At 50.7% G+C, this 24,382-nt stretch overlaps 2 protein-coding genes across 9 annotated transcripts in view; one reads left to right on the forward strand and one right to left on the reverse strand.

Moving 5' to 3' along the window:
* ATXN2 (ataxin 2) overlaps positions 1 to 10,563 on the forward strand; it is a 115,617-nt gene extending 105,054 nt beyond the window's left edge. For 4 of the 7 annotated variants that reach the window (XM_059139120.1, XM_059139122.1, XM_059139126.1 and 1 more), the window contains 5 exons: positions 296 to 349; positions 5,648 to 5,793; positions 6,461 to 6,688; positions 8,919 to 9,087; positions 9,944 to 10,563. In XM_059139120.1, coding sequence (XP_058995103.1) covers positions 296 to 349; positions 5,648 to 5,793; positions 6,461 to 6,688; positions 8,919 to 9,087; positions 9,944 to 9,972 — 626 coding nt within the window. In that variant the 3' untranslated portion in view covers positions 9,973 to 10,563. The remainder of the gene's footprint in view (positions 1 to 295; positions 350 to 5,647; positions 5,794 to 6,460; positions 6,689 to 8,918; positions 9,088 to 9,943) is intronic. The other 3 variants (XM_059139123.1, XM_059139124.1, XM_059139125.1) reach the window with 2 other exon arrangements.
* A 2,768-nt stretch (positions 10,564 to 13,331) lies between these two features.
* The window catches only part of SH2B3 (SH2B adaptor protein 3), a 35,502-nt gene continuing 24,451 nt past the window's right edge, over positions 13,332 to 24,382 (reverse strand). Inside the window, exons 3-8 of one of the 2 annotated variants that reach the window (XM_059139128.1) lie at positions 15,623 to 15,724; positions 15,450 to 15,541; positions 15,269 to 15,366; positions 14,952 to 15,166; positions 14,685 to 14,856; positions 13,332 to 14,520 (exon numbers count right to left, since the gene is read on the reverse strand). In XM_059139128.1, coding sequence (XP_058995111.1) covers positions 14,225 to 14,520; positions 14,685 to 14,856; positions 14,952 to 15,166; positions 15,269 to 15,366; positions 15,450 to 15,541; positions 15,623 to 15,724 — 975 coding nt within the window. In that variant the 3' untranslated portion in view covers positions 13,332 to 14,224. The remainder of the gene's footprint in view (positions 14,521 to 14,684; positions 14,857 to 14,951; positions 15,167 to 15,268; positions 15,367 to 15,449; positions 15,542 to 15,622; positions 15,725 to 24,382) is intronic. The other variant, XM_059139129.1, reaches the window with a different exon arrangement.

Below are 24,382 nucleotides of genomic sequence, written 5' to 3' on the forward strand. Positions count from 1 at the left end.
GGTTGTTCAATGGAATGCCATACTGCTCTTTGATTACATAATGATTTTGTACCTTTTATTTAAGCAAGTCAGAATGTGGAACTCGACACATTAAGTACAGAAGAAAGTGTCTTTTGGTTCAGTCCTTTGTATAATTTTGTAGCAATGTTTAAAGTGCTTGTCATCTCTTGTAAAATAAGAAAAATGATTTATGCATGAATACAAAAAGAAATTACTAAATATGTCAACCTTTCCAGAAAATTAGGAAAATGCACACCTCAGAAGGCTAATTTACCTTTCTATTTCCCAAATTCAGCATGTCCCAAATTACCATACAACAAGGAGACAAGCCCTTCTTTCTACTTTGCCAGTGAGTTGGGTTTTTTATACTAATTTTAATTGAACAGTAAAACACTTTTTAAAGAATACACGTTAAGGGAGTAGACTTGTTGAGCAATATTTTCCTTGTGCCAGCCAAAATTGTTGAATATATGTATATTTGTAAACAATTCAGAGTTAAAAAAAAAAATACAACCCAGCTTAAGAAAGCTGGAGTTAATTTAAAAACTGAATGGCGTCAGAAATTAATTTTTGCATACCAAGCAAACATGTGACGACTGTTTTGGAAGTGCCTAATATTTTACTTGTTCAAAGAAACTTCTGCTGAACTGCCTTTTTTTTTTTTTTTTTTTTTTTTTTAAATCCAAGCCACAAATTTAGTATAGAAGGCTTAAAATAGCAGGCTTTTTCAGTATCCTGGTAAGAAGAAATTCATCCTTACAAGGATTTTTTAATTGAATAGGGTTGAAATTCTAGGGAAGAAACATTTCTGTCTTTTCAGTCTTTGCATGACTGAAGAAGGTTTAAGATATTCAGGTGTAGACACCCCAGGATGTTTTGAGCTTCACCAGGAAAGCGCAGCTTTGCTGCTGGATTATGTTTGGCAGCACCGGCCTCTCTCACCAGCAGTGAAAAGGTAAATAAACAGTGGCTCCTAAATGGAGAAAGTCTGGGCAGGGCTCTGTTTTAGAAATGAATGTGTAAGGTGTGTCTTCTTTATTTTCTAGGGCAGTTTTTGAATAAGGCTAGTCGCAGACTTTCTCGGTATTTGGAATAGAGAGGTACTAACTTGCACAACAAGTCCTTCAGAAATGTATGTCAATAATGAGTCACTTTATGTGCGATACTATATTTTAAGGGATATTAAGGATTAAGATTTTAAATACTAAATTTTGGATTATTTTAGACAGACTTAATGTCTGAATTTACTAAATACCAGATTTTAAAAAGTTGAGAAAACATTTTGACTTAAGTTTTCATTGACTGTGTCATGACTTGGTATCCAAAAATAAGTGTGTACTTGTTACTCATTTGGTGCTAGGAATTGTTAACAAATTTAATCCTTTAATAGATGCTCTTTAAAAAGGAGTCTTGCTGTATATCTATACTATTAAAGGGAAACTTTGTATGTGATACAGTTTGTAAAAGACAGTGTCAGTAATTAATTTTATTATGTACTCAATTTGAGGTCTCAAATGTAGTTATCCTCACCATCTTACTGTCTCTGATAGTAAATTTGGAGTCAGTTTCCTGGTAAGTAGCTAAAAGGTCCTTAATCATCAAACCTAAATATTAACTGCCTTAGTACAACTCCCCCTGAAAGGAATTAATAGTTTTTAAAAGAAACTAACAGTGGGGCTGCTGTTTGTAATTTAATTTGCTGCTTTGTACCACCCCCTCCCAAGAAGCCATTTTGTCCTGGTTTGATCTAGTTGCCTGTTACTCCCCTTTAAGAGTTCAGTTTTCTTCACTTGCTTTTTTCTGAATTTAATAGCAAATTGGAAGATTTTGTTTTCATTTTTAGTTTTGCAGTGCTGGTGATCTCTCATGACTTGTGCATCCAAGGTCAAAATGATAAAACCTAGTTAAAAATTAAACACACAGCCTTGTGGACTGAATTGGCTTCAGTAGGATCATGGCTTAGGAAACAGTTTTTATAATGTAGTTATTAGTGTTAGGAGGATTTGACAAGTCATACATTTAGAGTTTTAAACATTTGTATCAGGGAATACAGTGAATGGGAGACTTCTGGACCAGGTAAAACCCAGAAAAGCAATGCTTCTTTGCTTAGCCTGAATTCATCCAGGTTTCATGAAGGCAACTTAATTTTTATAAATCGAAGTTTAACCGATGAATAGCTAAATCAGAATTTTGAAGAAAACTTATTTTTAGTCTTTGGAATCGTTGGCTAAATGAATGAACTAATTGGACTCAGTACCGCCTAGCTTTTACTGTCTTCCACTCTCCCCTTCTCCCTTTCCCTGAGTCTAGTAAATTTTCCTCATTTATTTTATCTTGGTTCCTTCCTCTTGGCTCTCTTTTCTTCCAACCTTTATGCCTCTCAACCTTTGGATATCTCTCCTACCCAACCTTTGTCCCATTCTTAACTGGCCTTTCAAGGAACCAGACTGAATTTTTTTGGTTATATAAGTATTGAATTAAAATGTGTCAGTTTCACGTTTTTTCCCAATTAGCTGCCCAGTTTTCGTATTTGAGTGGGGGTAAGAGTTCCTGGATGAGGCCCTTGCTTAGCAGATATCTTTTAAGCAAGAAGATAAAGGAAGTTATTTCTAATTACACCTTTCAAAGTTTAATTTGCAGTTAATGATGCATGTTTACAGGTGCTTGATTTTTCTTAGAATGCATTGTAGTTTGCTGTTACTTATGTAGGGAAAGGATTTTTTTTGTTGTTTTTAAATAACATAAGGTATTACTTGTTTCAGGGGTACAGGTTTTTTGTTTTTTTGTTTTTAAACAAAAGCCTGTGTAGATGCGCACAGTTTGGGTTACTTGAAGTATTTGTGCTGTGGATGCAAATGAGATATAAATTAGAATATAGCCTTTTGATACTTTTTATTTTTTTATTTTTTATAAACATATAATATATTTTTATCCCCAGAGGTACAAGTCTGTGAATCACCAGGTTTACACAGTTCACAGCACTCACCAAAGCACATACCCTCCCCAATGTCCATAATCCCAACCCCTTCTCCCAAGCCCCCTCCCCCCAGCAACCCTCAGTTTGTTTTGTGAGATTAAGAGTCACTTATGGTTTGTCTCCCTCCCAGTCCCATCTTGTTTCATTTATTCTGCCTTTTGATACCTTTTAAAAGTGCATGGTAAAACATATTTCATCTTTAATTTTTTTCCAAATAATTTCAAGATTTTAACCTTTTTAAATGGATGAATTACTTCATTATGAGACATCATGGATGTAATTATTCTCCTTGTTGGAGGTAATGTTATTTTGTCAGAAAATTAATAATATAGCACCCAGCTAGAGTTTATTTTATTGTTTTTTAAAACTTCACTTAGAAGGTTAAAGTACAAACCTCTCTTGAATAAAGTTTAAAAAATAGAAATTCTGAGATTCTGTACTAGGTCTTGGTATTCAGGAATAGCTTTCCCCTAGATATATTTAGTATTGTTGCAAATGAAACATTTAAGAAGCTTGGGATAGGGAGGATTTTGATGCTAATAGTGTGAAAATAAGGAGCGTGAGGGGCGCCTGGCTGGCGTAGCGGTGGAGCACGTGACTCGATCTCAGGGTCAGCATCGTCAACTCCACACTGCGGCTAAAGTTGTCTTTTTTTTAAAAAGGCCTGTGAGTGACTCTAGACAACATTCTCCAGTAGAACTTCAGTGATGATAAGTGTGCTGTAAATTGTGCTGTGTAATCAGAAGCCACTAGCTACATGTGGCTATTATAGTTATTTAAAAATAAATTTGAAGAATGAGTATAACATTTTTATAAGCAGAGTTGGGTTCGAAATTTACATCAGGTCTTTTTGACCAAGTCAGTGCCTAGACAGTTTAGGGGGATCTGAAAGTTAACGAAGTGAAGATGATGGTGAAGAATGGCTGCTTAATAAGCAGATGAGTTCGTAGAAAGACACTGACACGTGGGGACCAGGGAGTTCAGGGAAAGCAGTTAGCACATTATTCTTCCTAGCTCCCAGAAAACAGGCATGGACCCTTCCTAAAAACACACAGAGACTATCTTGCCACAATCTTCCTTGTTAATATGTTCCAGTGTGTATTAACTCTTAGGGAAACTTTTTCACTGTATAAATGAAAGTGTTTTGTTTAATCTGGGTATTAACAAATATTAATGCCTGCTGTGACATTGGCAGTGGATGCACAGGTGATCCTAGCACTGGCTTTTTGCCTCACCCTTGCCTCGTTTAAAAGATACGTGTATGGGGTGCCTGGCTAGCTCAGATAGTAGAGTGTGCAGCTCTCAAACTCAGGATTGTGAGTTCAAGCCACATGCTGGGCAGAGAGTCTACTTTAAAAAATACATACAGTTGGGGAGATAACCACTTAGGCTGGAATATTGGTGGCCTTTGGTCCTACAATGTCAGGCATAACAGAATTGCTTCATGTGCCTAACCCTCTGCATAACATTTCTTTGGGACGTGCCGGGTGTCACCTATGCTGGTGACTCTTGGCCGTCTTGCCTATTAGACTGTTGGAGTTAGAGTGCCCATTCTCATAGCAGCACTTGTTTCTTCCTGTCAGTCCCCTGTATGTCTGTATTTGCTCACGTGTCATAGGAGGAACATGAGGAGCTATTTTGGATTGTTTCTGTGTACGAACTTAGCTTCTCTGGAATTTTAGGATGAATTTGAGAGAATGCTGAAGTCCTGTGTTGCTAGGGATGTGTCTTAAGAACACTGTGCTCAGCTCATTGCCACATCGTGGTTAGATTTGTATCCGTGCTGCCAGGAGTTACTAGAAGCAGTGAACTCACTGTGATTTTGATTCTCAGATTGCTGTTTTGGGAATACATGAACAAACAAATTTATATGTAATCTCCTGTTTGGTATCAAGGTATGGTCTTGCTGAGATCCATAAAGAATTGGCATTAGGTTCTCAGGTCTGATGAACACATTTTTACTTAGAATGGCCCATCATACTTCCTTTGAAGTTATTCTAGCTAGTAAAAATCTTCCTGAAGTCTGGGATGCTTTGAAGGGAGTTCATTTTTCTACACAGTTTAGGTAATTCCATTTAGTAGATTTTTTAAAGCAAAGGTGAGGCAGATCCTTGAGTAGGGCGGATCCAGGGTATGAACTGAATGGCAGAGGGACTTCTCTGATCCGCTGAGACTGATTATGGTCATTTTGCTGTGAAGATAGAACCCTGACCTTGCCCTCGCTCCCAGCCCCATTGCAGTCCGTGCCCACGGGACACTGTGTCTGCTCCAGGGCAGTAGCATGGTGAGGTTAGCCAGATGATGGCCTTGAGCTAAAGAGAGAGAGAGTGAGTGTGTGTGTGTGTGTGTGTATGTGTGTGTGGATTGTTTTTGCTTATCTGTTTAAGTTGCTTTTTCAGGAAAATATGGTGACTGTTTATAAGAATAAATTTAATTTGATTTTAATGTGTACAGCTGTGTTATAGAATTAAAATGCTAGTGTAATTGGTAAGTGATAACGTCACACTTAGATTTTCAAGAAAATGGACGGTTTAAGTGGAGTCGAAAACAGATTAGTGAAAGCCTAAGTTAGGCGTGGAGTATCACGAAAGCTCAGCTGATGAGGCACAGAGGAGCACTTGAGACGATCCTACATGTCGATTGTACGCACACCTTTCTCTTTCACTTCAGTTTCCACTGGCTCCCTTGCTCAGCAGTATGCGCACCCTAATGCTACCCTGCACCCACATACTCCACATCCTCAGCCTTCAGCTACCCCCACCGGACAGCAGCAGAGCCAGCATGGTGGCAGTCATCCTGCACCCAGTCCTGTTCAGGTAAGGAGATACCCAGGTCCTTGTAGAAGTGCGTCGTTCTGTTCACTGGGCGTTTCCACTGCTGAGGAGCGCGTTGGGTATCGCTTGATCAAAACCCCTCAGAGCGTTGCTTCGCGGCGCCAGCAGACCGCTAACTCTGCCCGCTGTGGCCCTGGCGTTTGGTTTTTGTTGTTACTGTTTTTAAGGCATATTAAGATACATCTTGAGAATGAAGTGATTTGGGTAAGTTCTAGAAATAATTGATTGAAAAATCTAACATTGTGTAGGAGATTTGCTTGGGATTTTTTTTTTTTTTTGACAGTTAACACAATGAGGTTTTTTCCATGTTAGTTTCTGTAGTCCTATTTGTTAACAGGGCACTCGAGGATCTCTTTGACATCTTTCAGTTCCCTGGGGCAGTGGACTTGTTTTACCTCTGCTTGGTTGGGGTCTTGCTACCGCCAGGCTGAGAATTGGGCTTGTGCCCAGAAGGGAGTGTCTCTGAATGGGGGGTGCCCCCCAGCCCTGCCCTTCCCTCCCTGTACATTCTCTGGTACTTGCCACTGGCCTTCATCTTCAGTGGGCCCAGTGGAGCCTACGCTCATGTATGGAGTTCAGCTTTGTGTGTGACCTTATCTGCTTTTCATTGAAGAAATGGTTTTCTCAGTTCTTTCTTGTCGCTTTGCAGCACCATCAGCACCAGGCCGCCCAGGCGCTCCATCTGGCCAGTCCACAGCAGCAGTCAGCCATTTACCACGCGGGGCTCGCACCAACCCCACCTTCCATGACCCCTGCCTCCAATACGCAGTCGCCACAGAATAGTTTCCCAACAGCACAACAGACCGTCTTTACAATCCATCCTTCTCACGTTCAGCCGGCATACACCAATCCTCCCCACATGGCCCACGTACCTCAGGTAAACCAGCTTTAGCCAACTTTCTGTGGAGATCAAGTAGAATAAGAAAGTTATTGGAGAAGCAGTGAAGAGCCAGGTGCTCTGCAGGCTAGGAAACCCTGTGTGTGATGCCATCTGCCTGTCTCCCTTCCCCACTCAAATACATGTGATCTGGCCCTAACTGAATGTTGGTGTGGTTTTGTAATGGGGTCAGTGAAGTTGTTGATGGGTCAGTCCTTCAGTGTTTCCCATCTGAGACCTTATAAATCTCTCTGATTTTGGAATGCAACCCAGTCCTTTCCTTCCTGTGTCTGCTTTGCTATGTTTGATACAGCTTCACTGCTATATGTGTATACATAGTCACACATTCTTTCTCCTCTTCTCCCTTCCCTCTCTCTCTATCCCTACCGATTCTCCCTCCCTCACTCCCCCCCCCCCCCCGCCATACACACACACAAACACACACACAGAGAGAGAGAGAGAGAGAAAGACTGGCAGGGAGGTTGGGCCTTCACAAATTCTCAGCTCTCTGAGGTGACTGCCCTGAGCCTGTCCGCTTGACTCTTAGTTACACGAGTTCCAGAGAAATCTCTCCCCTTGTTTTCCTTGCCTGTCAGTACATCCGCTTTGACCATATGTTGTACTTCTTGAAAGGGCTTGGCCTTATACATTGGTGAGTGTAACTAGAAGTTGGAAGCACTCAGGCATTCCCATTTTTCTTAGCATCCTGGCTCTCTGGAGCTCTCCTCCAGCGTGAGCCTCTGATGGTTGAAAGGTGTGGTTGCCATCTCCGTGGTTGCCGGCTGCATCAGCTGCTGACTAAAGTCCCTGCAATCCAGGGCCAAGTTAGATGATCTTAATAAGGAGCTGCACTGACATTGGGCTCTAACACTGTCCTTGAGGCCCTCCCTGGAGCTGGTAAGGGTGAATCGGCTGTATTTGATGGCTCTTTTTGCTGCTTTCATAACAGAACTGTCTGAGGCAGGTGTAGGCTAGCCTGCTCACTGAACTCCATTTCCTGTTAAACGGTGCGCCCCCGAGGCGCTGGCGTGCTGGGGGCTGGAGCTCCCTCTCAGAAGGCGACATTGTGACTAGAGTGCTGCAGCTCTGGGGAGTTTGGGCGTCCTCCCCTGCACAAGTGAGGAAGGTCCTGTGGTGTGGCGCACTGCAGCGGATGGTTGGTTTTGACAGTGGGGAGGGGGCCGGTCTGGTCAGGTGTGGGCCAGCGTGGTTTGGCTGAATCAGGAGCTTCATGAGAGCTGGGTCCTTGAGGTGGTTAGCAGAGGCTGGTGGCTAAGTAGATACGTGAATTTACCTTAAGTTAGAGTTCCCAAAACCTCACTTTTGTGTTTTTGTGCTGAACGAGAAAAAGGTTAACACTTCCAGGGAAGTCCAGATACGCCATGGGCCCACTGGAATATGGAAGACAGTAAAAGCAGCATTTCATGCAAGGCTTATTGTGGTCGAGGACAGTGCACAGGGAGGCAGGAAAGGAGGGCTCTTCTGGGCCTGCCGTGTCTCCCCAGGGCTGGGATCCAGCAGGTGGGCTGGCTAACCCTTTTCCAGCTTGACAGACCAGGTTGCACTCACTGTCACTTGGTTTAGGGACACTCCTCCCCCACTTCATTGAGCCATTTACTGCAGCCTCCTGCTCCTGCTCAGTCAGCACGTCTCTTAGAATAAAGGGGCCCGACTGTCTCTTCTCTCGCTGCCCAGACTCATTCTTCACAGAGATGTGCCGGTGAGCAGACAAGCAGAGGGGAGGGGCAGACAACAAGAGGGCGAAGGAATCCATAGATGACTGTCATCGCCCGCTTTCCTAATTAAAAGGGAGGTTACCTTTAAAACTGCTTCAGGCCCCACTCAGACGCCAGATCCTGAAGCATCATTGCATCTCTTCCTAGTAAGTTGAGAAAGCTTCCCTCGGATCAGATAGCTAGCTTTGTGACGGTCTTGCCTGACATACACAGAATCCCGCAGTCAGAAATGTTGAAGGCTAGGATGTTGCAGCCCTTACTTTTACCCAGGCTTGCTGGGCGCCTGCACCCTCAGCCTTGGAGGACCTGCTCACGGGTGACGCATGTCTGTGGGTCAGTGGATGATCCGCTAGGGAGTGTCCACAGGGGAAAGAAAGGGCCCTGAGGGCCCCCCTGTTGGCCTTTCCTGCCCCAGCCCAGCTAAAGGAACACAGTTGACATGTTGTTTAAGCTGGAGATGTTGCCTGTATGCGTAAAAGAGCTCTCTGTTTCAGGCTCATGTACAGTCAGGAATGGTTCCTTCTCATCCAACTGCCCATGCGCCAATGATGCTAATGACGACACAGCCACCCGGCGGTCCCCAGGCCGCCCTCGCTCAAAGTGCACTACAGCCCATTCCAGTCTCGACAACAGCGCATTTCCCCTATATGACGCACCCTTCAGGTGAGGCGTGTGTGTGCAGGGGCCGCCGGGCACCCCAAAGCATTCTGCTCGCACAGATCGAATGGCAGGCAGGGCCAGCGCTTCAAGCCCCGCATTTGAGAACTAGGCAGACCCGTCAGAGTGTGCACAGTAGGGACTGTGACAATCAGTTCAGTGTCAGGGCCTGAGGCTTCCAGGAGCCGAGTCTGTGTGTGTTCTGATGGTATACAGGATTTGGCTTGATGAGAAGCAGCAGCAGCATTCTGTGTGGCTGACGCATGCTTAGGACTCAGTTGGCCTTCCTTGTTACAATAGGCTGGACAGGGCAGCGCTCGCCTTCCTTAGTGCTCCCCTGCCCCCCACCCCCAGTCTGACGGGGGTGGTTACCACCATGGCAGAGTGTGATTGTAGCTCTGGAGAAGACTACTGATGAGAAAGTGTGCTGTGTGTGGATTGGTTTTGAGTGTAGCCTTAGCTCCAGCCTATGCCCTGACAGGGAGAGAAGGCCCCGTGATTGTGCTCTAACACTTGATGGCTGCCATGGCGATACTTCAGTCTAACCTGTTACTCTGAAATCAATACTGGTGCGTGGCTAGTATCTGGGGAGGGGGTATGTTAAGGCCTTTTTCTCTACCCCATGAGCAACAAATCTTCTGGGAGTTTTACCTGAAGTGGTTTTACATCTGACTGGTTTGTTTTCTACCCACCCACCTACCCCTCCCCTTTTTGGTGCAGATGGGAGGGGGAAGAGTGAATTGAATTTTGAGTCTTGTTCAGCTAGCACAAGGATAGTTTACAGGTGTGTGCTGCAGAGACACTAGGCTGATGTACGGTGTTGCCAGTTTTCTGTTTAAATATCCACTTTTCTTTCTTACAGTACAAGCCCACCACCAACAGCAGTTGTAAGGCTGCCCTGGAGGAACCGAAAGGCCAAATTCCCTCCTCCCTTCTACTGCTTCTACCAACTGGAAGCACAGAAAACTAGAATTTCATTTATTTTGTTTTTAAAAAATCTATGTTGATTTCTTGTAACATCCAATAGGAATGCTAACAGTTCACTTGCAGTGGAAGATATTTGGACCGAGTAGAGGCATTTAGGAACTTGTGGGCTGTTCCATAATTCCATATGCTATTTCAGAGTCCCGCAAGTACCCCAGCTCTGCTTGCTGAAACTGGAAGTTATTTATTTTTTAATGACCCTCGAAAGTCATGAACACATCAGCTAGCAAAAGAAGTAACAAGAGTGATTCTTGCTGCTATTACTGCTATAAAAAAAAAAAAATCAAGACTTGGAACGCCCTTTTACTAAACTTGACAAAGGTTCAGTAAATTCTTACCGTCAAAATGACGGGTTATTATTTATAAATCAAGTTTGATGGAGTGATCACTGTCTACAGTGGTTCAACTTTTAAGTTAAGGGAAAAACTTTTACTTTGTAGATAATATAAAATAAAAACTTAAAAAAAATTAAAAAATAAAAAAAGTTTTAAAAACTGATATCAAGTTAGTGTGTGTTTGTATAAGCTTAAGATATTTCTATTATAGGATACTTCGTATCAAGGCAGGAGGGCTGAGTGTGCTTTCTTAAATAATCCTGGAAGGTTAGTTGTCAAATGACTTTTCTTCTTCACCTTTAGTTCTGGTTCAAGGTATCTCTAGAAAGAGACAAGACTGAGACATTCTCTTTGGTGGATAAAGGTCCGCTCCAGGAGGAGGAAGGCTGGCCAGAGCTGGGCAGCACTGAGATACCACATCCTCAGCCTGATGCTGGTTCTGTAAGCTTCCTTTTTAATATCTCCTGAACGCAGATGAGTGTTGTTAGTCAGAAGTCGTCCTGATTCACACACCTATTTTACCAGAAGGGGGCAGGAGACACTTTTTAAAAAGAAACTGATAAATCCAGAAGACTGAAAAGCTAAAACAGCACAGCGCTGTACAGAGTCACATACTGCTGTAGACTCACAGCCGTGCTCACGCTGCTGTGTGAGGGAGCAGAGGGAGGAGCGAGCAGTGGAGCGGAGCAGGGGTTTTGCAGAGACCGCAGTCCTGTAATGATAGAGCCTTTAAAGATTGTGGCAACGAGTCAGTTCTGAAAACTTTTAATTCATGTGTAGCAATTTGTACATTATAGCAAAATTTGCATTATTCAAGAATAAGTTACTTGTACAGTACATAAACAATACATAAAAATTTGCCAAATATCTTCTGCCTATAATGATACAGAATGGATCCATTTACGCCGTTGTCATTACAATGTGCTGCTTATTCCAGCCAAACACTGGGTGTCAGATGTGTCCTTGTTAATGGTGGATAATATACTATCAAGTTCCTCAAGCCTGTGGGAGCTGTTAGAGCTCACGTGACATTTGCAATAAGAGCCGTAGCCCTGAATTAAAAGCATGAAGGAATCTCAGGCAACACTTAGGGAAGAGTTCAAGGCCTTGATTTTGGGTTAAGAAACTGTTATGTAAAAATAGTGTTTTCTGGCCTAAGATTTTAATGATTGCTATTCCTTTTTCCTACACGGTCCAGAAATGATCAAAGGCAGAAGATTTATACCAGATAAAGCCATATGGATTGCTGGTCTAAAATTCAAGGCAGGTTAGTTGACTTAATTCTTTGGTGCTGGTGACTGTTAGTATGTAAAAGTTCATTCAAGACAGAAGGAGGAAGTGATGGTGCTGGGAGCAGTCAAGCTATCCTTGTTGTCTTGTCCTTAGAGCTAACTGGAGGGATCATGGTGCTTACTGTCCCTGTGGCACTCAGAGCCCGGGCTCTCGGTGGAGGCTGCTGGCTTGGCTTCTTGCTGCCAGTCACCCTGGGGCCAGGAGGGTGGTGGGGTGTGCTGTGACCATGCTGGGCTGACTGTAGCCAGCAGGGTCACTGCCTGTGAAGGAGGCATCTAGCCCAGGGGACCCACGGCTCCTTTTCTCCATCTCGACCTGCTCTAGCAGAAAGAAAAGGCAGTGGCTCAGTGTCACTTCTTCTCAGGCCCTGAGGGGGCTTTTTGGGGGGCCGTATTTGAGCTGTCCTGGGAACTTGGACATGTTTTTAAAGGAAGTGTTTTTCTTGAGCGTATTAACTGAAGCAGTCTGGAGGTGGGTGACTTCCAGTTTTCTGTCGCTGAGTCTGGACTTGTCCTTCATAGCCAGTGGGTCAGAGCTGCTAGTTTGCTGTGCCTGGCTTGCCTTTTCGTATTACCTGAGAATTGTATGGTGAGCAGCTAAGCAGTGAGGGTCCCTGGCTTAACGATGTCACATTCCAGGTGTTTCGATTCCATCCCTTCTGGCTAGAGGGACCGGACTCACGTGGGTTGTGCCTAATTGGCCCCTTTCCTGTGCAGCCAAGGGGACAATCTGTACCAGTGCCTTCTCAGCACTTTCTTTGATGAGTTTTCTCTAGGAGAAATTCAGAACATAGAAAAAAACCACAAATCTGGATTGGATCTGCTTTATAATCTACTGAAAACACCCAGGAGTGTTGGTTTCTAAAGTGGTGAAGAGGTGACTGCTTGGCCCCCTCGACACCCCGCCCCCCCAAAAAAAAGAAAACCCCAGAAAATTCTAGAATCAAAAGTCTGACTTCTGGGAATACAGAGAATGGCTTGAGGGAGCAAACCGAACTGTCCCCCCAGATAAGGCAAGCAGTAATTTTAGGCCCGGGTTTAAATTTAGCCTCTGACTGATGTATCTGTAAAGGTTAAGCTGTGCTGGACTCCCAGTTTCCTAGAAGCCACATGGGTGAGCCTGCTGCTGGCACCCGGGAGCAGCTGGCTCCACTCTGTCACTGCCCCCTTGTTTTAGAGCCTCTGCGTGAAAGTCCTAGGGGGAGCCAGCTCCCCTGTGAATTGTATTACTGGTGAAAGGCAAGTATAGAGGGAGGCTCGACCGCAGGCCCCCGGCCGGCGGAGACGCTGCGTGCCCGCGAGTGTGCCCGCGAGTGTGCCCGCGAGTGTGCCCGCGAGTGTGCCCGCGAGTGCGCGCACACATTCCTCATCAAGAGAAGCAGTGAGCGGCTGGCACAGAATGCTGATTGTGGCTGTTAAAGGAGTTTCTCATTAGCTGTGGCACCAGATTCCCAGCTCCTCTTTTGGCTCAAGAACGAGCCTAAAACCTTGTGGGATAGTTTATAAGCCATTAGATGTCTGGGGTTTCCTGAGCCAGCCCCGTTGGTGAAGGATGGCCCAGGAGCCCCTCCTCCCCTTTTGCTTGTCCCTTCCCTTACCCCTTGGTTAAACTAGTTTAACTCTCCCCATAAAACTGCTATTAACCAGAATCCAGTTTTTTATTCATAAGGCACCAGGGTAGAATTATTCCTTGCCACCCTCCTATTTCAGTAATCGCCTGAATTTCCCTGAAAGGGTGACGGATTTCACTTCTCTTCATTAGTAAGGACAGTGGCTACTCAGCAGCAGGTGACTGTCCTGAGGATGAAAGACGTGGAAGCCAGGCGTGCTGGCTCAGACTGGGAACTAGTCAGGTAGGGTTTGCATAGCTGTCTCTGAACTACAAAATCGCATGGGTATTAGTTTAAAGAGTGCAATGACATAGCAATAAATGAGTTTGGAAACCTGAATTCTTTGAAAAATTAATCTGAGGTAAAATGTTTAAAAAATTTTTTTAACCTTGAGCTTTGTCCTAAAGCTGAGAGTCAGAGCAGGAGTGGTGTGTTCACCTATGACGTGGGTGACGGCAGACCTGCCACGTGGACTGAGGCAACAACAGGCAAACCATAGGAGAATCCAGGGCTTGTTAGTGTTTTGGGCTTCCTGACAACACCCCCCCCCCCCCCCCGCCCCGTAAGTCTGCCATCAGCTGTGACAGTGTCAGTGAAAAAGAGAGCCCAGATTCTGCCGCCAGCTCTGGCCCTCACCCACCACCTCCCGTAAGAGGATGGGACTGGTCCTGGGGACTCAGGGCAGGAACTGGTGGCATCTGTGAACAAGAACTACATCTGTAAACAGGTGGTGGGCGATGAAACTTACAGGAGGCCCTTTAACAGGCCAAATAGAAGGGTCACATCGAAACTGGAGCAGTTAACAGTGTCCCTTAACTCTCTCTCTGGAAGGAAGGAAAGAAAATTACATTCACAAGTTCACATCTCTGCTTGCTTGTGCTCCTCAGGGCCATGTGTGAGGCCCAGGATTCCTCACCGCCGGTCAGAGAGGTGTGTACTGATTGTCTATGGCCCGTAGATGGCTCCGGGAGGAGGAGTCCATTTCGTAGTCTGAGTCCCGGGCTCGACTGGCAGCTTCAGGCTCCAGGTGCCGCAGGCTGTTTTCCAGCTCCTCGGGCGAAGGCAGCAGGTGGAATATCTGCTCTGGGGGGGAGGGCCGGCTGGGGGGACCCTCCAGGCCATGCCCTCGCGGACAGCCAGAAGAGCTAAGGTGGGGAAGGCCCAGCTCCGAATCCCAGTGAGCAAGGGAGAAAGGGAACAGGACGGTGTTGGAGGAACCTGGGGGACAAGTGACCAAGAGAGAGAGACCAGCGCAGTCAGTCTTAATGTGATGGGGCAGATGTTGGAAGAACACAAAAACAGATCTCTGTGCCCCTGGGTTTGCAGCAAGCTTTTACCCTCTGGTTCCCTGTGCCACCCACCCCCTTTATCAAGGGTCACACCTGGTGGCTGGGAGACGACGACCACATAGCTGGACAAGCGGACGTCACAGGCAGCCCCGCACTCGAGTGGGATGGGAGAGCGCTGGAAGTGGTGGAGCATGTCCACGACGGAGGGGAAATGGAGGTGCTGCACTCGGCACTGGCCTCGCTCGGTCAGCGACAGGCGCAGGTGCTGGAGAGGAGAGGAGAGCAGGCTCAGCCACTGGCCATGGAGGGCTTCGAACTTGGGGGTGGCGGAGGTGCAGCGCCACCTACTATGTCCCGTACCTTGGCTATGCCTTGGAAGTTGAACGTGAGCACATACTCCCCTCGCCGTGTCTCGCTCTGCCGTACCAGGAACACTCCGTGAGCATCGGGACCCTGCAGCTGAACCAGCTGGGCTGCCTTCACCCGGGAGATGGGGCCATGGAACCAGGGATAGCAGGACAGGAAGTGATCTGTTTTCTGACAGGCTGGGTCCGGCATCCCCCCAGGAGAAGCACCTGGTAGACAGGACAGGTGATGGTCACCCCCGGTGGGTACCTCACATCCGAGGCTGAAGCTGGTTCCGACTTACCCGGAAAACGGAGGCCTGACCCACTCACCTTGGTTCAGGGAATCTGTGCTTCCCCGTGGGGAGTTGGATGTGCCAGACTCGGGGGCTGAGGGAGTGTGCGTCTCTGGGTCTGTGTTCTCCAGCCTGCTGAAGAGGCTGAGGTTAGGATCTGGATAGACCAGGGCAGTAGGGAAAGGTCAGGAGTAGGGCCCTATGGTCTGGGGCCTCACCCTTGGCCTGTGCATTCCCGGAGCTCGGCCATCCAGGAATTCAGCTGCTGCTCGTCCCCCACCTCAAAGATGATGTCTGTCCGGTCCTTCACCTGGCAAGGAGGAAGGGAGTGGCTGTGTGGGTGCCTTGGGTGTGTAGGTGTGACCCCCGGATGGGAAAAGCCATTACTTACCTTCAGGACAAAGGTATAGAGGTTGTCCGGCATCTCGAGGCGTGTGCACCGCCGAACCTCCTGGATACTGGAGCAGGCTGCTTGTAGCTTGGGCTTTGAACTCTAGGAGACCAAGAGAGGGCACTCGAGGCTTGTTCCTGATGGCCCTTTGTCCACCCAGGCCTTTCCTTTCCTGCAGTCTCCCCAAGGGCTTAGTTGGGTGAGTGAGTGCTCGTGGTGCTGCCAGGCGGGCACCCCAAGCCTGGACCAAGGTCTAGCATCGTGGCTTGCTGGAGCCTTGCCGAAGCCCTTCTCCTATAGCCTCTGAGCACTCTTCCCGTGCCCCAGTGTACCTGAACCTGTCTCTGACAGGTGTGCCTGCTGACCTCTGTCCCTCCTCCACCGGTGGAACAAAGAGCGCCCCCCACCCCACAACCCAGCCAGGTCACAACGGCTGCTGACCTCATCAAAAGAAGTGCCGAGAGTGGACATGAGGGCATCCAACCCAAGTCACATTTCCCTCCGTGGCACTGCCTGTGCCGGGGGCTCAGCCCTTTCTCCTGCCTTTAGTTTATCCCCATGCCGTCAGTTCATCAGTGCAGGCCTCTCCGGGCCTTGTAGGAAACATGCTCTCATCACATCATAAAGAGAAGCAGCTCAAATCTTGGAGGTGAAGTCTTTTGCCTGAGGGAGGGTAGATCAGGTTTTCACCTCCGTCCACAGCGTACAGCCTAGAAGTTCACACTGCCACGCCCAGCTAGTCTGTCTACAAGGCTGAAGATGCGGGGTCGGATCTGGCTGCAGGGTGGGGGTTGGCAGAGCGGCTTAGCCACAGGTTCTTGGGGCTCCTGCCAGCATCCCTAAAGGAACAAAGCTTGGTATGGCTCGTCCCAGGTAGAACCAGCTGGAAACCTACACAAAACCTTGGACCCAGGAGTCTCCCGTGACATCCAGCATACACGGGGTTCAGAGTGCACGGGAAGTGGTCCCCTACCCCTTTGCAAGCAAGGGCTCCTCTCCCAGGTCCTGAATGAACCTGACTAAAGCAGGGGCTGAGCTTGCAGATGCCTGTTCCCAGGGAGCAGGAAGCCCTGGGGCCCTAGAGCACAGAAGCCAGCATCTCTAGGGCAACAGCTTCTCAGAATGCAGGTCTCCCCTCTACTGCCCCCCCCCATCTCCTCCTCTTCCTCTTGTGATCAGGGTAATAAGATTATTTCTCGTGAGGTCATGAGATGATGGATGGCTGCTTCCAGTAGGGGCCAGAAGCAGGTAAGAACAGCGGAAGGAGCCAAAGATGATGGAGGAATGGACAGGGAGCCTAGTTGGGCCCCATCTCTCCAGTACCTCTTTCTTCTCAAGGACCGGGAGACCGCCAGGCCCACCTAGGACCAGCCCGACCAAGCCAACACAGGGCAGGGGCAGAGGAATGGAAACAAGGCAGGCCCAAAGGCTTGTTCCTGGCACTGTGACTTTGGGGGAATCTGACCTCTGCATCTCGAGCAGAAGCTGCCTTTTCAAGAAGTGGTACAGGAGCGCATCCCCAAAGCCACGTGTGTGACTGCTCGAGACACACAGGCACCAGGCATCTCTGATAGAAGGATGGTGACCCTAGGGCCAGGCCACCTGCCTTCAGCTACTCCTACCTGCAGGAGGGCTGGTGAACAGTGAGGGATGCAGCCGTCTGGCAGGACGGGGGGCTCTTCCCAGTCCAGGCAACCCCTGCCCCCAGCAGTCCGGAGGAAAGAACAACTCTAGGAGCCCCGGACGTTGGCCGTGGCGGACTGCCTCATCTCACTAACGTGACAGCAGGCACAGAGATGTGGCCAGCCAGTCCCAGCCCTAAGTGACCACCAGCCAGGGTTTTTTTTTTTAATCTTTCCGGTTTCTCTTACTTCTCCCCCATACCCGTTTCTCAGCCTGGGAGCCCGTGAGATGTGGGGAGCACAGGAATCCCATGCGGTACGGACACGGGCCCTGGCCGTGCTAGAGTGCGCACGGCTCCACCTCTCAGAGCCGGTGTTTCCTTTCTGCACAACGGGTACGGTCCAAGTGCTGTTCCTTCCTTCTGCTGTTGCAGTCGGCTCTGCCTGGCCCGCAAGCCTCCCCACTGGCTCCAGGCCCTCAGGATCACTGGGAGGAAGTAGGCCAGGCCAAGAAGGAACAGAACTAGTCTCCCTTTCAGTTCCGCTCTGGGCCTGGCCCCAGGGTGAATGCTGAGATTAACCAACAGAGCCACTGGTTTCACTCTGAATGTGGGGCCTCCATGCCAGCTCTGTCCCCAGAAGCTGCGGAACTGCTGACCTGGCAGGCAGTGGTGAAGAGGATTGCCCTCCTTCCTCACAGCCAGCCCTGCTGCACAGATGCTGGCCCCCAGTTGCCCACAGGCTGAAATACAGGTTCTTCCCGACTCCTGTCAGGCACCTTGGGGGACAGCTGTCCCAGCCAGCCCAGTCGTCTCCCCTGTTGCCACACAGCTGGGGGCACAGCCAGGATCTGAACCCCAGAGTTGGTGTGTCCAGGTACTGTGCTGTCTGATGGTAGAGAGAGGCCAGAGGCTCTGCTCAGACTGGAGTGGTGAGCGAGCACTTGGTGCGGGATAAACCCTGCCTGTGGCCACAGCCCTAGCTGGATGGTCCAGGGCAGGACTCGAGAGCACTGGTCACACGTGGAAGGACCAATGGGTGCCTTCCTGGTTCAGAACAGCTGGGATGGGAAGCCGAGCCCAAACCCTGGGGCTGGATCAGCAGCTATAGGAACACATTCCCCACTCTAGCATGCGCTTTGTCCCACCTGAGTGACTAGAACGGCCAAAGCACTCCAGACGACGTCGTGTAAGCAGTATCATGTCACTCACTACATCCCATCCTGGGAAGCAAGTTGCGCCTCCCAGCATCCACAAAGCTAGCTGCTTTCCTATGGCCCCTCAGGCTCTGGAGGAATAACCATTTCTTTCTTTGCCCTAGCTGCCAGGGAGCTCAGAGGCAAAGAAGCAGATAAGCTCTGACACTGTCCCCACAGTAGGGCTCGCATTTCTATCCCTGACTTTATCTAGGCTCTACACTTTCTTCTCTCTCTAGATGGTAGTGTTCAGTCTTGATTGTGCTACTTCTGTAGCTCTGGCCAAGTGGCTCAGCTCAGCCCTCTGTCGGTGTTGTCATTTATAAAGCAGAGAGATTTAAGAGTCACTCTCTCCTTGCACAGCTGCTATGGTGACTGGGCAAGCTACTGCAAGTGGGAAAAATAATGGCCTGACAAACAGCTGTGAAATTTCCAGGCTGGGGCCAGCCAAGGTGGGTAAAGCCCGGGGTCCCCTGTGGTTCCAGTACGACAGCTTCCCCTCCATGTGACCCAGGGACCAGACACACATGCCTTCCTTCGGCCCATCCTGTGGTGAAATCCACGTGTCCCCTAGCTTGCCTCTGTAAGTGCCCTAGTGAAGGTAAGGGAAAAACAGCAGGGTGCAGTTTATATGAAGATGTGCTTCAGGGGCGCCTGGGTGGCCCAGTCAGTTAAGCGGCTGCCTTCGGCTCAGGTCCCTCTCTTCCCTGCCCTGCTTGTGCTCAGTCTCTCTCTCCAATTTTTTTTTTTTAATGTATTTCAATGTGACTATCCAGACAACACAATGAACCACTTAGGTGCTTCGAGTTTGTTTTAAAATGAACCTGAGAGCAGGGTAAGCCCTAAGAGAACAGTTAGTCTATTCAGTGGACATAAAAACTGGGCAGAAAGTTCCATGTGCTTCTGTAAGACTGTACTTCTCGGGCTCTAGGTTTGTCATCTCTTACACTTTTAGAGGGTGGCATGGACATCTCTGCCTCAACCTGTGGGTTTACCTGGTCCTTCCTGACCCTCACTGACCCATGGGCCCGTCTGCCTCTGCCTTCAGAGGCTTCAGAGCTGCCTGGGGCACAGAGATGGACAACTGGAACCAGACTTCCTTTCCCCTCGAAGCTGTCCCATGACCTGTTGCTGTTGCCCATGTGCTAAGTTAGGGCAGGGGTGGCCCAGAGCTCCAAGGCTACATGCTATATCCCACTCTGCCATGTCCTCGCAAGCACCGTGAATGGGGCCTATCACCATTTGTTCTTTCAAGACCCCAGCGCAGGGACCGGCCAAGCCCTCACTGAACACTGAACTCCGGGTGCAGTACCGCAGTGGAAACAATACCCAGCCCCTGACTCACAGCTTACATTTTAACAAGGGAGACAGATGCCCAGCGAGAAGGAGACCGGAAGGACCCAGACAGGTAGGTGGGGGAAGCCGTGAAGGGCCACAGAAACATGACGGGCTCCCTTCAGCTCTGAGGAGAGCTCAGCTTAGGTTCCCAGGCACCAGGATGGCCCTTGCAAAGGCCCTGAGGTGGGGAAGCGCATGAGCACCTGAGGAGGCCGATGGGACTCCTGTGCACAGTGAGGTGGTTAGAGGAGGGTGCCCGAGTCCCTGTGCGGTGTGCAGGCTTTGAGGGTCAGTTGGGGCTTGTCTAAGTCAGAGATGGGGAAATGGCAGCTGGATGTACACTTCAGAGGCTCCGGGGAGCTCCTGCCCGACAGCAGCACCCCTGCTAGTCGGGCCGGACCGGCTCTTCCCTCCTGCTCCCTGGGAAGCTGAAAAGGAAGGCACCACTTCACTCCCACCCAGGTAGCAAAGGGCCTGGCCCGGAGGGTCCAGAGGTGTGGGGAGGGCAGGCCCTCACACGTTCCATCCGTGGCATCCCCCCGGCCACTGGAGAAGCCCTTATCCAGCGACAGCCTAGGGGAAGGCGTCTCACCAGCGGGAGTCCCCTCAGACCATCGCGTGCCCCTGGCAGACTTCTCTCTCCCAGGGCTTGGGGCCCTCCCTCCTCTCCTATGAGGAACAGCAGTGGCACAGGAAGGAGGAGACTGTGTACAGTTGGGAGGTCTAGGTCCGAGGCCCGTTTCCACCCCAGCACCCCTGCCCTCGCTGCAGCCTCTCAGCGGCCTGGAGCCCTGCTCGAGGGGGTTAGACGAGTCCTAACTCCACCACTTGGTTCCTCTGGCATCTTGGGCATGGCACTAACTGCAGCCTCAGTTTCCTCTTGGTGACCTGGGGACAGTAAAAAGATCTTGCTGACCTCCCAGGAATAGAGGGAGGTTGGGAGGTGGTCTTGGAGGACGGCTTGAAAACTTAAAAGGCTCAGAGCAAATTGCAGATCTAGTCCTGGGTGAATGAATGAATGAAGAAAGGATGAAGCATCCCCATGGAGAGTGCTCAGTCTAGTGCTCAGTCAAGTGCTCAGTCAAGTGCCCAGTCAAGTGCTCAGTCTAGTCTTACTGGCGGTGTCGAAACAGCAGCCCACGCACAAGGTAAAGAGAATACCCTGGCTTATTTCCCCCCCTATGCCTCCAAAGAAGATTTTAGGATCTCTCAGTGGGAGGGAGACAGCTGCTAGAACTTAACTACTTGCCACTTAACTGTCGCTGAGGCACCTGGCAGCCCGTGCAAAAGAAGGACTCTTCCCAAGAGAGGGCAGCCTCCTGTGCCCGAGAATCCTACGCACAGTCCACGGAAGGCTCTGGCCGTGCTGGAGCCGGGAAACCTGGGGGACGCGTGTGTTCCCGTGACTTCAGCGTGATTTCCCGTGACCTGGTGTCCCACTCAGACACCTCTCTGGGGCCTGCGTAACAGCCACACGGCAACCTTCCCATCCTGGGCCTTGGGTCTCAGCTCTGCCTCGTCCTCTGTGCACAGGTGACACCTGTCCGGCTTGTCTTCCCTCTCGTAAGACCCGACAGTGCCACACCCTCCCACGAGAAGCTGGGGACGGAGTGTGCACGGTGGGTACGGGAAGGCCCCGGAGGGCGGACGCAGACCTTCGGAACAGTCCGTCTGCGCGGCAGCAAAGGCTCCTCTCTGCGAAGCTTTCCTCCTGTTACTCGCCACCCCCCTTCTCACTGCAGTCGGCCCACGTGCCTGTCTCCCCACTTTATGCCTAAGCTCTGGAAGACTTCGCTCTCTCCAGCTTTGCCTTCAGCCAGGCGCAGAGTCAGCGGCTCTAAGTGTTTGCAGAGCACCCCTGAGTGGCAGAAGTGGAAGGAAAGGCGCTGGAGGCTAAGAGCACAGCAAGAGCCCCTGCTCAGAGGCCAGAAGGTACGGCCAGACCCAGAAGATGGCAGGGGAGTTGCCTGGGGCAGCAAATGCTGGCAGACCCCCTTTGGAAGCACCCCCGTGTCAGGCACTGCGGCCGGGGCTGTCCCATCAATGGCTTTGGGACTATTGACTTCATAAGCCACCACCATTTAAAACTTTTCTCCAGTTTCACAGGAAAAGAGCACCATATTGAAGAGATGCCAGGACCAAGGAAATAGGAAGGTCACTGTCCCAGTGTAAGGGACAGCCCTCATTAAGTGTGGAGGGAAGACCTTCATGCCCTGCTCTGGGCTGTCTGTCTGCTGGAGGAGCAGTGGTGGGGGCCTTCCGCGCCCCTCCAGCCGCCCGGGGGCCGGTGCTTTATCCCCACTTCACAAGGGCGGCGCCAAGGCTCAGGAAACCTCCGGGGGTTACTAATCACAACCCAAGTCTGGCCTGATGACTGTGTTTTAACCTGAGCCCTGGGTGGCTCTGAAACTCCCTGGCACCTGAGGGGAGTCCTGGGTCCCGCCTCTCCTCGCCCCCCCCCCCCAGGCTCCTCCCACAGACGCAGGCCGAGGGGTGCTGGGGGCCCTGGAATCTGGAGGAGGGCGGCTGCTGAGGGCAGAGTAGGTGCTCCGGGGCACCCCTGCTACAGAGTGAGAGCCGAGAAAACAGGGTGACCTCCCGAGCCCCCAGGAGGTGGGCGGCGCTGAAACAGAGCTGCCACCCACCAGTCCTTCCTGGGCTACTCCGGGTGGGTCCAGAGGCCAGCTGCTCCCCGCCCTGTCCTCCGCTCAGCACTCTGTGGGCCTCACCTCGCCCCAGGAGGAGCGCCAGTCCTCACCGCGGCCCGCAGGACCCCGCGGCGCCTAGTCCCTAGGACCTCCCGGAGCTGGCCGGCTCCCACTCTGAGCACAGCCCTGGCCTCCGCCTTCGGGAAGTGGACCAAGCGCACCCCCGCCTCAGGCCGCTGCACCTGCCGCCCCTCGGGGAGGCGATCCCCCTCGGCTTCACAAATCTAGCTCTTCGCAGATTTGGGTCTCAACCCATGTGCCACCACAGGAAGGCCCTCCCTGATACACAGTCACAGTCCCCGTCACAGAAACCCCCGTACTTCCTTCCCCGCATTTATCATCCTGTGAAACAGGCTCCGCTGGGGCCTTGGTCTAGTCACGCAGCAGCCCTGGCACCGAGTCGGCCCTGAGTGCCGGGGCCTGGGGGACACAGGCCGCGGTCCCTCCTCCACTGCGGAGCCCCACCCAAGGGAACGCTCTGGAGGAGGGACAGGGTACTTCGAGGCGCTCTGTGGTCCGGGGAGGGCCGGGAGTCAGGACGTGAGCTGGGCCTCTCCGGGCTGCAGCTGGCTGGGGGAGGGGGGCGCTGGCCGCAAGCAAGCAAGACTCGGGGCGCTGCACCCGGGCACCGGTAACCCGCCCCGGTACAGATGGAGCGCGGGAGGGCCCGACAGGCGGAATCTGCTTGCCCGGGGCCACACAGAGGAGCTGCTGCGGAGAGCCAGGGCTCGGACCGCCGAGGTGCCTGATCCAGAGTGCGGCCTCCGCAGAGGGAGCCTCCCCTCCTCCAGGGAGCCTTCTCTGCTCGCTCGGTTGTGGTTAGTGCGATTCCCGTGCCTCTCCCTCCTCGTGGGTCTTATCAGGCCGGGCCATAATTTCCTGATGAGGCAGCTGCCCCCACCGTCCGACTGGGAGTTCCTCTGGGGGTGGGGACAGGGCACCAAGACCTTGTTCGGAGGTGGGGCCCAGCAACGGGGCGGGCCAGAGGACATGCTTGGGCTGGGTGCCCGGGTTCCCAGTCGGTAGATGTGGGGGAGCAGAAGCAGATATGGGGTGTGGCGAGTTATCACTCCCCCTCCCCGGTTCCCCAGCGCCTTTGGGGGCAAAGTGAAGGCAATGAGCCTGTTCCGGGGCTGAAGGCTGAAGAAGTGTTAGAACTACAGACCACAGGTCCTTCCTGGGGCCCCAAACCCCACTCCACAGGCCCTTCAAAGGCCTGCTTCAGCCACTTCTCTCTGGGGTGACCCGGAATAAATCACTTCGCTTTCCTGTGCTTTTGGTTCCTGCTCTGTAAAACGGGAATGACCATGGAACCCGCAGCCTAGGGCTTCGGAAAGCAGACCTGCCTGTGACCTGACTACACAGGAGTCCCCCAGACACACCAGTTCACTATGAGCCAGATCTCCCCCTTGGTCTGGCGCCTTTGCCTTACGCCCCTCTCAGAGGAACAGGAAAGGGATGGGAGACACTTCTGGAAAACCCACATGGGTCAAGTCAGCTTCCCCCCTTCCCTGGCAAGCAAGAGTCCCCAGAGCCCCCGAAGGGCAAGCACAGACACAGTGACACCCCCCCCCCAAGTGAAACAGTTCTGCTAGAGACACAGTTCTCCCCTTTGCCCACTCTTGGACCCTAAGGAGCCCCTATAGTGTAGGTGATTAGCCAGAGATGCTGAGACAGGGCCTGGGGGCCTATCTAAAGCCCCACCTGCAATGAGCTCCCCTTCATGCCCGTCAGGGTCCCCCCACATGCCAGACTCACAGTGACCCAGTCACAAAGCCCCCTCTCGAGATGACCCCCACCCCGCCGAGAATCACAGGAACAGGGACACAGAGCTCCAAGATGCTAGAGCAACCTCCCCCTGACAAACACCTGGAGATAGAGACCCCCCCCCCATAGG

This window comes from Mustela lutreola, chromosome 11, assembly GCF_030435805.1.
Source record: "Mustela lutreola isolate mMusLut2 chromosome 11, mMusLut2.pri, whole genome shotgun sequence".
Classification (NCBI taxonomy): Eukaryota; Metazoa; Chordata; class Mammalia; order Carnivora; family Mustelidae; genus Mustela; species Mustela lutreola.